The 14,895-nt window shown below is 36.0% G+C and overlaps 1 protein-coding gene across 1 annotated transcript in view; it reads left to right on the forward strand.

The window, feature by feature from the left end:
• Positions 1-8,615: 8,615 nt before the first annotated feature.
• Positions 8,616-14,895, forward strand: part of LOC110460818 — a 22,279-nt gene continuing 15,999 nt past the window's right edge. The window contains exons 1-5 of the mRNA XM_021513977.1: positions 8,616-9,801; positions 10,869-11,063; positions 12,052-12,131; positions 12,451-12,491; positions 13,033-13,735. Of these exons, the coding sequence (XP_021369652.1) occupies positions 11,007-11,063; positions 12,052-12,131; positions 12,451-12,491; positions 13,033-13,735 (881 nt within the window). The 5' untranslated portion in view covers positions 8,616-9,801; positions 10,869-11,006. The remainder of the gene's footprint in view (positions 9,802-10,868; positions 11,064-12,051; positions 12,132-12,450; positions 12,492-13,032; positions 13,736-14,895) is intronic.

Consider the following 14,895-nt stretch of genomic DNA (forward strand, 5'->3'; position numbering starts at 1 on the left):
GATAACGATTCCCCTTGTAATAATCCGACATGTTCAAGTTCAAGTTCTTAAGTTCTTTATTACCTAAAGTCGGTTGACTTATCAGTTATAACATATATACAAAACAATACAGAGACAACATACAATATGACACACACACACATACACACACACCCACACACCGTGGAGAGAGAATACTAACCCACATACACACACACCCACACACCGTGGAGAGAGAACACTAACCAGCAATCACCTCAGATCTCCTTTTGTTTGCTTGTATTAAAAATTTGCCAAGATTTCTAATGTCGGATACATTCTCACAAGTTAGTAGTTGAATTAATTTATGCATGCTTGTATGACTTACATAATATTTCTTAAATAGTTTCAACCTTATATCGATATAGCAAGGACATTTTAAAATGAAATGGAACTCATCCTCGACATCATTCATGTCACATACTGTACACAATCTGTTTTGTCTTTCAGTTCTATTATATCTGCCACACTCAGGCCTTTTTTACAATCGTTGTTATTCTGTATTTTGTAACCATACATGCATGTCAGGAGCTATGCTTGTAGACATCTTATTTGTGCTTTTATACTTTATGTATTACCGCTATTGGTGAATGTCCTACTTACTCCGATTAAGTTACAAACACTTTTTACTGATATGAATGTACCTAATGAAGTTAAGAGTGTTGTATCTCTCTCTACCACGCTATGTATCACTTTGTTGATAATTAGATTTTTGCTCCTTCTCCCTGGTGATGTTGAGAGTAACCCTGGGCCAAGTGAGTCTGAATCAGATCTTTCCTCTGTTTCATTATGTTCTTCTAATTTTACAACTTTATTTAATGACGCCAACTATTCTTTTGTGCACCTGAATGTCCAAAGTTTGAAACAAAAACTTGATATTGTTTTCAGTGAACTACATAATATAACTATCCTGTCCTTTACCGAAACGTGGCTTAGTCCTGACGAGATAACTTCTGATTTTGACTTTCCTGGTTTTGCATCCCCTTATTGTTACTGCAGACCCAATAGGCAAGGAGGAGGAGTGGCAGTATATGTAAGCAATGAAATTTCCTCTAAACGTCGACCCGACCTAGAGTTACCCTCAGTCGAGTGTGTATGGTTGCAGCTAAATATTTCTGGAAGGTCCATTTTATATGGGACTATATAGGCCCCCCGATGCACCAGTTTCTTCCTGAGATCACATTGCCCATTCTATAGATCTTGCTTTCAGTACCGGAATCTCTAATATAATTGTAACTGGTGACTTCAATGCAAATTTACTAAGTGACAATAATCACTGTTTACACCTACGTAATTACTATATACTTTAAATCTTACCCAAAGCATTGCCAGTCCTACTTTCTTCACTGAATCGTCTTCCTTACCTTTTAGATATAATTTGCGCAAGTGATCCTTCTTTAGTAAACATGTGTCATGTCGGTGAAAATGTCCTCGATCAGCCTATTGGATATCATTGTCCCGTGTATGGCACTCTTAACATTTCAAAACCCCTAAATTCCAGTTTTAAACGTAAGGTATGGCTATATGACCTAGGCAACTACGACGAATATCGTGACAGACTTTCTAAAGTTGACTGGGACAGCACTTTCGACATTAATGACAGACAAATACTTACAATTGCAAATGAGTGCATACCTAATAAAGATATAATTGTGAGAGCGAATGATGCTGCTTGGATGAATAGTGCAATTAGAAAATTGATTCGTAAACGGAAGTATATACACCGCAAAGCCAAACAGTCACAGAATACTGACCACTGGTCGAATTTCAGGAAAGCTCGTAACATGTGTATAAATGCCATTCGTAATCCAAGCGTGATTATTTTAACAAATTATGTACAAAGCTTGACCATACTAATACCAGTAGCATAGAATGGTGGAAAATTGTTGATCGTCTTATATCTAACTCAAGCAAAAATACCCATATTCCTCCTATTTCCGATAACGGTAACTTTATACACGACGACTTAGACAAAGCCAATGCTTTTAACACTTTCTTCAGCTCACATTTTTATATTAACGACACTAATGTTGACCCTCCTGATCTACACAAATCCCATACTCATACTCTTTCTGACATTGTCATATCCCGACAAGATGTTCTTGACGTAATACATTCTCTTGACTGCAAAAAAAAGCTGTTGGTCCTGACCTCATAAATCCTCGTCTAATCAAAGAAGCAACCGAAGTTCTTAGTTATCCACTTCAAACATTATTTAACCACTCTCTTACTACTTATAAGTTCCCGTCGCAATGGAAGAGGGCGAATGTTAGTCCCGTGCACAAAAAAGATGATCAATCTGTTCTCGGAAATTACCGTCCTATCTCTCTTTTGTCTATCATAGGTAAAATGATGGAAAGGTGTATATATAAATATGTTTATAACTATTTAACTGACAAGTCCCTACTATCATCTTGTCAGTCGGGTTTCAGATCCGGTGATTCCACTATAAATCAACTTGTATCTATTTCTAACGATATATTTTCCGCTTTAGATAAAGGTAAAGAAATTAGAATGGTCTTCTGCGATATTAGTAAGGCTTTCGACCGAGTATGGCATCGTGGCCTTCTTTCTAAACTCCAAAACTTAGGTATCACAGGTGAATTATTTGATTGGTTCTCGAGCAATTTACGTAATCGCTGCCAACATGTTGTCATCAATGGTAAACAATCAATCTTAACTTACATTTCTGCTGGAGTTCCTCAAGGGTCAATTCTAGGTCCATTATTGTTTCTAATATTTATAAATGACATCGTCGAAGATATTAATTGTATTATAAAGTTGTTTGCTGACGACCCGTCTCTATACGTTATAGTGGATTTTGCCGGATCTGAGCGCTAATCTCTTGAATGATAATCTTTACAAAATTCATTAATGGTCAAAAACATGGCTTGTCGATTTCAATCCTAGTAAGACCGTGGCAATGACAGTAAGTAGAAAAAATGACAAACCACTTCACTCCCCTTTGTATATGAACAACAACCCACTAACAGTGGTAACATGCCACAAACACCTTGGTGTCTTTATTTCGTCTAATGGAGGGTGGACTGACCATGTTCAGTATATAATTAACAAAGCCTCAAAAAATTAGGCCTTTTAAGAAAACTGAAATTTACTATTGACAGAAAAACGCTTCAAACTATTTATTTTACCTTTCTTCGACCTTTGTTAGAATATGGTGACGTGATATGGGACAATATAACAATAGCCCAAAACCAACTATTAGAAAATATTCAACTCGAAGCAGCCAGGATTGTAACTGGGGCCATTAAATTAAATAGTCATGAGAGATTGTATTTAGAAACTGGTTGGTACTCTCTTATTGAAAGAAGACGAAAACATAAAATAACACAACTTCATAAGATTGTTCATGGTCAGTGTCCCTCCTATTTAACTAACATACTCCCCGCTCGTCATTCTGACATTCATTCTCACGATACTAGAAACGCGAATAAATTCTATCAAATAAGATGTCGTACTTAACTCTATAAAGATTATTTTTTACCTTCCTCTGTTGACTTATGGAATGCTCTTCCGGACGACGTTAAACGTAACCCATCACTCAGTAACCTTAAGAAGTCCGTGAATGTCGACTATCATCACAATAATTGAGTTCTATCCTATTACTACTACTGCAAAAGTAGAGTTGGCCAAATTCACCACGCTCGACTGAGGATGAACTGTAGTTCCCTTAAAAATCACTTATTTTTACGTAACTTAGTAGAAAGTCCCATGTGTTTTTGTAACCGTTCTGCTGAAACTACTGAACACTTTCTCCTCTTTTGTCCTAACTTCGAACAATTAAGATTACAATGTTTTAGAAATCTTCCACATGGGAATAATTTAAATCTGCTGCTGTATGGTAATCCTGATATGCCAGATCAATATAACTTAAATATATTTGACTCTGTCCACAAATGTATCTGTAAGTCGAAACGATTTTAGTGCAAGATTTATTTTATTTATTTTATTTTATTTTTATGTAATTATTGTGTTTGTTTAAACAATGTACATTAACTTTAAAACCTATGTTGTTCGACAACACTTGTGACATGCCAGTATGATATTTAGACTTAATGAGGTTTGTTGATACTGGAATTATTATAGACTACAACACTCTTGCATTTTGCAGGATATCAGTATACTTTTTGATTGGAATCAACGTAAGACAATTTAGAGATGTCCAATGTATTTAATGCATCCTTATATAGAGCTCATTAGGGTTACCTTTTCATGAATACACCATAACATTACTAGTTTTTTTTTATGTAATCCTAATATTTGCTTGCAGAATCTCCTTGCAATTTTTTGATATCTGGCACGGCATGGAAGCCTCATACTTCTGCTCCATAACTTAAAACACTCTTTACATAAGTATCAAAAACAGACAATTGAGTTTCTATATTAAAATAATTTTTCTTACAAATATTTAATAATGCAAACAAAGCTTTTCTCCCCTGGTCAACAACTTGCTTTTGAGTTTGTCTAAATTTTCCGTTAAAATTAAATAGTACACCAAGGTAATTGAATTGATCGACAACATCCAATTTATTTCCTTCGTAAAACCATATTTTATTTCACCTTGATATCCCTCCATTTCTAAACACGACACTTTTTGTTTTCCCAGTATTTACGGTCAAATCCCATTTTTTGGTATAATTTGCAAGAGAGTCTAACATTGTTTGCAAACCCTCTGGTGTTTCAGATATAATCACCATATCATCTGCATACATAAGTAATATTGATATCCTGTATTTCAATAGATGGACAATTATCTGATAAAAACTGCATTTCACAATCATTTACATATATAGCAAACAAAATGGGTGATATTATTTCCCCCTGAAATAATCCGTTTTCAGTATCAAAAAATTCGGAGAGAGTGCCATTATATTTAACACAACATTTCACACCTTTATATAATGATCTCATCACTTTAAAAAAGTTTACCTTCTACACCTTCTTTGATCATTTTATACCATAAATTCTGTCTGTTAATAAGATCAAACGCTTTTGTATAATCTATAAAACAACAATAGAGACGTTTTTTTCTTTTTTAAAGTACGATTATTTAAAGATTGTAAAGCGAAAATGGCGTCTACAGTAGAAGCGTTTTTTCCTAAATCCAAACTGGGCGTCTGTTACTTTATTATATTGCATTTCAAACGATACGAGTCTTTCATTTATGATAGCAGTAACAAGTGCACCAGCACAACTTAACAAGGTGATACCTCTATAGTTGTCCGTGTTATTAATGTCACCTTTTTTAAAACAGGAACTATATCACCAAGTGACCACGATGACGGGAAACAACCAGACATGAATATATTATTGAATATTCTACCACGTCTGTGATGTAACGACGGTTTTCATTGGTTAAAAAGAGTACATTATTGAGCGATATACCATGCGCGTGCCAATAACCAATGCACGTGAAATAGTGAAATAATGCTGTTCCAACAACCTCCCCGTATTTTATCATGAATTAACAAAAATAGCATAACTGTCAGGCGGGATCAAAACATTTGACAGGCCTGCCATTCAAAAGATTACACGTATCTATAGACCTAAAGTATGTGGGTCCGTGCAGTGAAAATGGTTTATTAATTATTGACATTTAAAATGTACAGGTCTGAAGACAAAATGGTAAATTATTAATTACTTCTGTTTTTACTTCACTGGGTAGTGCCGTACATTTCACGATGTGCAGTGTGTGTATGTACTGTCAAGCGTTGATTTCATGTTTTGACGAACGATGTCGATAGCGTGCCAATGTTTGATTGATTGAAATTATAATCGTATCTGACGTCACACGTGTTCAGTTGTTTCCTTCATTTCTGGCCAGTTATCACAGCACTGCACTGTATGGTTAGTTATTGGTTACCAAGGTCAAGTGATGTCGAGCATTCGCTTACAGTGTACATATCGTGTGTGAAGAATAATGATGCAAAAAGTAGCATCGGTCTGAACAGTGGTTGCAAAACACAGCTGTCCGGTGAAGTCGGTGAAGGTGAAGGTCGCGTCATGAGCAGCCGGTCAGCGACTTTCCATCACGTCATGGCAACCAACTAAATATGGCAACTCATGTCAGGCCTATCGTATGATGTTGTATCACTGGCACTTCCAAGAAAAACCGCTTGATATCGGTACGATGATGATGGTTTTAGAAGTAAACGCAATCCGGGAATCCCAACCCTACGCACTGAGAAATGTTGGCGCGACATTGATCAAGTTAAAACGAGGCAACACGATCACGTGATAAATCTTGCACGCGCAAAAGAACAGGGTCTAATTTGCATATCGAATTATCTAGGTCATGTCGCCTTATAAGACAGCAAAACTTTACAATTAGTTACATTTGACGCGGTTAAATAAAATTAATCAACTTATGTGCGAAGCGGCCTTCGATAATTATTTTTACCAACATTTTCTCACCCTCGTTATATATTCCACCATTATGCACGCACATATGTTGATTATTTCTTAAATAACAACAAACATGGCATTAAAACATCTTTGCAAATAGTTATAATTATTGACATTGTTTCTATCGCCCTTTTTATGTAAAGGAATAATGACGCCCTGAGCCCATGACTCTGGAAAATATCCTATTTGTAACATAGTGTTAAATAACCTTAATAAAACCGGTGAAAAAATATCATTATATTTAATAAAATATCATTAAGTATCATATAGATAGACCCTTTATTACTTCTAATAACTCATCCATATTAAAATCTATATCAAGTTAATAAAAGACATGAAGTGCAGTTATTTATACATTGGTTTGTTTTCATAGGATCAGTTTTCATTGACAAAGATGTAAATAGCGAATTGATTGAATAGCAGGCAAGTTTTAATAATTTCTTTCCATAAGTAGCCTTAAAACATGCACCCATATTATCGATTAAAACTTAAAAATAATTTTAGGAGGAAAAAAATGGAAATGGAATGTAAATTGCACTGTGTCTCTGACAATCAGCTTAACCTTTTTCAATTTGGAACAAAAGAATTACTTACAATTCTGAAGAGAAAAAAATCTTTTTTTTTTTGCATTTTTTTTTGATAATATTAACTTCGAACTTGTTCTGCAATAAAAGTTACAGAAAGTGTGGATTTATATAATATGTTGGTAGAGAATAGAGGAAACAAGCGTTTCTACGCAAAAATGTACATGTAGTTAAATTAACAGCACGTTCTTGTTCCCAGGTCATCAGATGAAAGTTCAAGGTTACATATTGATTGAAATTCGTACTTCCAAAAAACTTAAATGCATAGCGGATTAAGGAAATGGAACCAAAGACTGACCGGATAAGGGCACATGTTACAAGATTAACTGTTCCGGGGGTCATTTCATACTCTGTTCTATGGGACTATGTCTGTAAGATGGCTACATTTCAACAGCAATGCACCAGATGTCGGTAACACAACACTTTCCTCTTGTGTCTTCATTTCTGTAATACTCTGTCGTCCCTTTATTTCCTCCTGTAATTCTGACTTGTCAAGATCTATTGAATTAGGACTTTTTCAATAGAATTAGTCAAATTTAGGAAAGCTTAATGACAACTATTATAGTAACATTTAGCTAGTCTAATGTCTCATCCGGAGTCCATAATGTAAGATTTCCATGATGTGGAATAAAATGTCATTTACAGAATCATACAGACAAACATTATCATATTATTAGTCTGACTCACAGGGACATAATGATTCGATAGAGTGGGAAGGTTTGGACCTATGTATCTGACGCACAGGGACATAATAATTCGAAAGAGTGGGAAGATTTTGACCTATGTATCTGACGCACAGGGACATAATAAGTCAATAGAGTGGGAAGATGTTGACCTATGTATCTGACGCAAAGGGACCTGCGAATTTGTAAAATTGGGAAGAGTTTGACCTATCCGACTCACAGGGACCTGCGAATTTGTAAAATTGGGAAGAGTTTGACCTATCTGACTCACAGGGACCTGCGAATTTGTAAGATTGGCAGGATTTTGACCAATCTGACTCAGGGACCTGATACTTTGTTAGAGTGTGGATATACTAGACGTGTTGAGTGTTAGATCTTCATGACAACCATCCGCCCGTATAGCTACAATAGAACAAAATATATCATACCTCGATTTGAAAGGCATTGCATAAAATACCATGTATACTATTTTATGTTTATGTGGCAGATTTAATTGTACATATAATTACGGTCGTCTTCTAGCTTGGAGCTAAAGGAAATTCCCTTTACCTCAGTAGTAGAGCGTCCGACTAGGAACCTAGGGATCGAGGGTTCGTTGGTTTGGTTTGGTTAAGTATTCTTTAACGTCCTATCAACAGCTATGGTCATTTAATGGCGGCCTCCCCTGTGTGCAAGATGCATGATTGTAGTGTGTGCGTGTGTGTTTGTGGAGGCTGCGGTATGTTCGTGTTTGTCGCCTTGTGATAGCGCGGAATTGATGCCGACTTTATAGTGCTACCTCACTGAAACATACTGCCGAAGATACCCAGCAGGACACCCCACCCGGTCACATTTTACTGACAACGGGCGAACCAGTCGTACCGCTCCTTAATTGCTGAGCGTTAAGCAGGAGTAGAAACTACCATTTTTACAGACTCTGGTATGTCTCGGCCAGGGGACAGAACCCAAAGCCTTTCTAACAGGGTCGAACGCTAAACTAAAGGCCAAAAGTGAGGCACTGTCAAGGGAGAAATTAGGAAGAAGAAAGTTGTTTAGAAAGAAGAGAAAAGACAATATCCCAAATTTAGTCGCCTCTTACTATCATGCAATGGGGGAAGCAGGTACTACCTGCAGGGACTCGCGGGTTCGACCTCCAGTAGAAGCACACTACTCTATTTCTGTTACATATTGCAATTAGACACAAATATAAACATTGATCACAGATATTATTATAAGATATGTATGCTATAAAACTTGTAGTCAGTCAGGGTGTTAAAAATAGATTAGATATTCGATTATTCCAAGTCTTTATGTAAAGACACATTGTGGCCTTATTCCAATGGAATCACTTAGATCTAAATAAATCAATTAAATTCACAAAATAGTTACATAATTATAAATAAGATATTGATAATTTTATAAGACTCAAAGACCCAATATTTTAAAAAAAAAGTATATGAAATATTACAAAAAGTTACCTATATTGTCTCGTATCTGATACCATGGCAGCAGGTGATCGGGTATCCCCTATACCTAACAAGCTCTCCTTCGTGCCATATGCCAGATATATTATGAGACTTCTAAAACTTCGCATACTTGTGCCATGAACTAAAATCAATAAAAAAAAAATACTGGTAGGAATTGAATGATCTAAAAAACGATGTGATTAACCATACATTGTATATTGGTATTTTAACAATTAAAAAGTATCAACTTAAAATGTCACTTGCCAAAGGGGTTGTGGTTGGGACAATCCCTACCGACCAAACTCTCTCAGACTGCTGATACATTGTACAGTAATTGTTTGGCATGTACAGGTATATACATTGTAACTTATATTGATGAAAAACATGGGTAAATGAATTAATGAAGGAGGCATAGCGAAGACAAAGTATATGGAGAATAAATTGACTCCTTCGTTACAACAGTATTGTAAGAAGGCTAAATCCAGGTCCTCAATCCTGTCCAACCTTAAAAAAATAAGAGTAGTGTATTGTTCTATAAATAGATACATAAAGTATCACGTATACGAACAGGAATTTCCTTGTAGGGTGGGAATTCCCAAACTATGACATCGGTACAGGATACGAACGATTGTATGGCTGAATGAGGTACGTACATATCCACCAGTTCGGCGTTTTCTCTAAACCTTCATATCAATCAACTAGGTTAATCAATATATATACAGTTTGTGTTATTATTGTCTTTCAATAAAGAAAGGATATGTCTATGTAAAACGAAAGTTGTGTACCGTGTTCTTACCTGTCTTCCTCGTTGTGTTGTACCTGCTGTAGTCTGTGTTTACTTGTGTAAGATCTATGTGTTACAACTATTGTTGTCCACATGGACTGTTTTATTCGAATCGATGATTAATTAGCATGCATGACCTAGATAGTTTACCTGAGTAAGGTCAAAGGTTAGATAGGAAGTACACATACTCGGTAAACACGATATTATATCAGAATTAGTTACGGCTGTACAACCGCCTTTTTATCATTATATATGTAGAGGAAGATATAGAGTTTAATATGAAACAATGAACAACAAAATCATATCACTGACTTTGTAATTAAATATAAGTGTGTAATGATTGGTAAGAGTTATGCCCCCTTAACCAGTGTGTCTATATGTCGTACTCTGTATGATAATACGTGTATGATATTTATAAAAACGTTTTATGAATATACTGCTTCATATGTCCACTTCAATTGTTCTAAAGTAAAGCAAATCTGTAACTATAGTAATCCGAAACATATGTAGACTTACATACAGGGTAAGGGTCTTATAAAACAATTAACATCTCAACGCTAGATAAACCAGATAATGTAAACATAAACTAGTATTTCCAGCTACACTATTAAGGCTAGCATCCGGTACTTCTAGTCAACTAGCAGAGTAATCAAATTTGAAATGATCATTAGCTAGAAATAAGAAGAAAGAAACGACTTTTCTTATTTTTAAATGTGCCTCCGTGCTTTATTTTCCTAGTGAATATCGCATAAAATGGAAGATTTCTTATATACTATTTTTTAAACTATAGGATTGACATTGCCGTTGGAAAAATGTGAAGTTTTTGTATGACTGTGGCCCTGTGCTAGTAATGTTCATAAAATTAATTGTATTGGAGCAAATATATAGATCTGCTCGGAGTATATCTGTCGAATATTTATGTTCACAGTGTTTCCCTCCATGTCATAGTGAGAGAACCATGCCACCTCAAACCACGAACATCTTACACAAATCAATATCAGTGCACACTGGTATCTAGCCGGACGAAACTCCCATGACATAATGAAGTACACGCTTTAAAGAGACAATGACGTCAGGTAACGGGACAGGTATAAAACTCTCCATGGCGGAGTGTATGGCGGAGGTAAGTCTTTCTAATATGTAACCTTACACACCCACCACTTAATCTTCCGGAAATCGCCAGGTCCCTGTCGCTGGAGTAATTTCCGTTATAATTTCTTTGAATAAAACTTAGTAAATTAATAGTCTGGTATTGTCAGAAAACAAAACAAAAACAAACAAAAAACACTACTATTATGTAAAATTCAAGTTCAGTAACGTCACGCCGTCAAAGCGTGAACAGGGTACTGACGACGAGAAGAGAAAACGAGACACTCCTAATGAGCATACCAAATCGACCGACCTTTATAGACCTCAGAGAAACAGCATATCTCCCGCGAGATCCTGATGACGACCCTTACACTTGTCCATAGTCGTCATCAGCCTGCATCTTAGGAAACCCCTTTGTTGTAAGTCATGGAAATCATGATGTTGGGAGCTAGCTCTTATAGGCCGAAAACTGCGACACGTTAACACCGTAGCGTGTGGACGCATGAATGTTACTTTTGAGAAAAGGAAAGTTCACAAATGGAAAATCTAAATCTTCATTTGTAGAGCTAAGTATTATTCCGTTCACATTGTTAATTATGATAGAAGAACGCAGCTGAAGTAGAAATGTCTGCAGTGTCTTTTATTTGAAGCACATGAGGGTATAAACAATCGATGTGGGAAATACATTCCTTGAGATCTAAAGGCAGTACATCGTCGATTTATCTGAATGTAAAATTAAAGGATTGGAAAGTTTCAGTTACCAGCCCTGATGAGCTCTATCCTAGAACAGGGACAGAGTTTGTTCCTATAAGTATGTCTGCTGTCTGCTGGAAAACCTTGCAACCAAACTCAACAAAGATTCTGTCAACCAGAACTCGATCATTCTCATAATTTCATCCTCGGTAGATTTCATTTTGACTTTAATCTTTTTTTGTGAAATGTCATCAATGTGACCGTTTGTAACCATTTCGTGAAAAACAGTTTTTTAGTAGATTCAGTTGAATGTTCTTTGTTCACTCAAGCTGAAAGTTTTCCGTCAAGTATTGGAGAATGTTGAAAGAACGAACCGAACAGTCCTGGACCAACTGGAAACGATACAAAGGTAAGATAATATTGATTACGGTGTAATGATGCTGGATTAATGTGAAACAAGTGCCTATAAATAACTACAATTAAGTGAGGGTTTTGTAGAAATATATACATTGTAAGTGACAGGGCTGGTCAATATGTGAATAATTCTATACTGTATTCGAAGGAAGGGCTATACCGTGGCGAGTGTGGCATTCTGTGTAGACATGTATGACAACTGTATTACTGTTTTCTGTTGGTTCCAAATACAGACATTTTACTTTATAACCTCTCATACAAATTTGAAATAATATCACTTCTGATTCTCATTTCTATTGTACATTTGTACATAGACATCCAATGATGATTGAAGAGAACCGCAAAAGGGTTACAGGTAAGAATGCCACTTCACAAGTACGGATAACAATGCTTTTTCATAAATACAGGTACGAACCTCAATTCGTTAGCACAGGTAAGAATGCTTATTCGTTAGTACAAGTAAGAACTTCAGTTTATAAAGTACAGGTAAGAACTTGAGTGCATAAGTGCAGATAGGAATGCTTATCCATAAGTACAGGGAAGACTGCTTATTATTAAGTACAGAAAAGAATTCTTATTCATTAGTACATGTAAGAATGCTTACTCACAAGCACAGCCAAGAACGTCATGTCATAGGTACAGGTAATAATGACAATTTATAAGTACAGGTAAGAATGGCAATTTTTAAATACAGTAAAGAATAGCAATTCATAAGTACGGGTAAAAACGTCGACTTATAATGTGAATCATTCCAAAATGAAAATGTTAACCATATGATACATTGTAATCATTTAAGATAAATAAACACTGTCAGTATCATAACTATATTATATAACCATCCTATTAACATTTGTAAACTTCATTTTAATAATTATTTGGCTGATATGTTCTCCTAGAAATGGGTGCTCGTGGAGATCAGCTCGTACAAAGATTAGAAGACAGAGACAGGACTGTACACGACCTCACGGATACCGTCAGTGATCTATGTGGGCAAGTGGATGGACTACTCAGTGATTTTTCTTCCATCAAACGCACATCTAGACAGAATAGGAGGAAAAAACAAGTGATAAATACTGCAGGAAGTATTGGTTCTGTACAGGTTCCGGATAAACAAGCCCCAACAGGTAGACCCAGTACTGACACTGGACAGACAACTCCTCGTGATGATAAAATAAATGGAGACGCAGAGGGTATATCAGAGGATTTACCGCCTGTAACTGTTAACTCGCGTGGGTATAAGCGTCGTCTGACAGACGATAGGACAGATAATAGGTTAAGACATAAGACAGACGATAAGACAGATAATAGGTTAAGACATAAGACAGACGATAGAACAGATAATGGGTTAAGATATAAGACAGACGATAAGACAGATAATAGGTTAAGACATAAGACAGACGATAAGACAGATAATAGATTAAGACACCAGACTAACCTACGTACACTCCCACAAACGGCGACGCAAAGTAAACCGGAAACTGTTAACGTAGAAAGACGTTTGGCAGCTGTGGTTCAGGATTCAGGACAGTCTAATTCTGGAAACAACTCGGAAGCAAGACTGGCACTAGCGCGAAAACGTGGTGGAAAGGCTGAGTCCGGGTACGACATATTTGTCTCTGTTTAAACGACATCAGAGTATTGCATCTGTTGTTGTTTATTTAAGCATTATGTTGTTTGCTTGCAAAGCTGTGTCATTCAAATAGATCATAAATACCATACAAAGCTGTTCAATACTTATCTTTACGTTTTCTCTGCCTCTTATGTTCTTTTTTAACTTATAATTTATATCTAAAATTAAAAATGTCCGCCTTATCGACAGTCCACACAATTTCGTTCAATAGTTTGAACAGCGTATTGTCGCGTGCTGATTGGCAAACAAAGTAGTACTTTGAAATTTTAACAAACACTTTAATTTTATTCCACAATTCAGTATCAATACAATTGCGTATGATATGTCTAAAGGGTGATTTAAGTTTATCAATAGAACTCTGAGCTGAAAGTTCGATTTTAAATTGTTTCGATTTTTCTCCGGAACTTTCTCGCATGGACAAATACAGTGAACACCGTAAATCCGACCTTGCCCTCCACGAGGGAGTTATTTTTGGAAGTTTATTCGAACTTTTCTCTTTGCTCATTTTGTGAAGAATCCAGGCGCGAATTTATTTGTTGATTGTATGGGAACCTGATAACAGTCGGTAGATTCTATAACAGCCTCGTTATTTGACCTGTCGTCAGAATTAAAATGAGGAATCGTAGATGCGAGACGCGTGAAACTGATAGCGTTTGAAGTGAGTGATCTTGCGACGGAGCACAGGTTCGTTACAAATGTCTGAAATGTTTATATGTGCTGTGACTCATATCAGTAGGTCTGTAACTTATGTGTCAGTACATGTAGGTCTATAGAATATGTGTTTTTCAGACATTTGTAACGAACCCCTGTTGACCAGTGCAGTGTAACACACGATATTTTTGATAAATTGCATGAGCGTTAAAAATGTTTCCATTGCCGGCATTGGTGATTTCAACCGATGTGCATTTTGTACGATATTGCAGACCTTGGTCTTGTTTTCGCTGTAATAAAACTGTTTTTTATTTTATTTTTCATTTTGCACATAAATTTACAATGACATTGTCAAATCTGACAATGCCCAGCGATATTTCAGCAGCCGTCATGTTTATTTATATTGGAAATTGTAGTTCCGGTCAGTGTTGTATTAATACGCTAAGAATTGTGTCTCGTGATGCATGGTAATTAAAGT

The sequence above is a fragment of the Mizuhopecten yessoensis genome, unplaced genomic scaffold (assembly GCF_002113885.1).
Source record: "Mizuhopecten yessoensis strain PY_sf001 unplaced genomic scaffold, ASM211388v2 scaffold10483, whole genome shotgun sequence".
Classification (NCBI taxonomy): domain Eukaryota; kingdom Metazoa; phylum Mollusca; class Bivalvia; order Pectinida; family Pectinidae; genus Mizuhopecten; species Mizuhopecten yessoensis.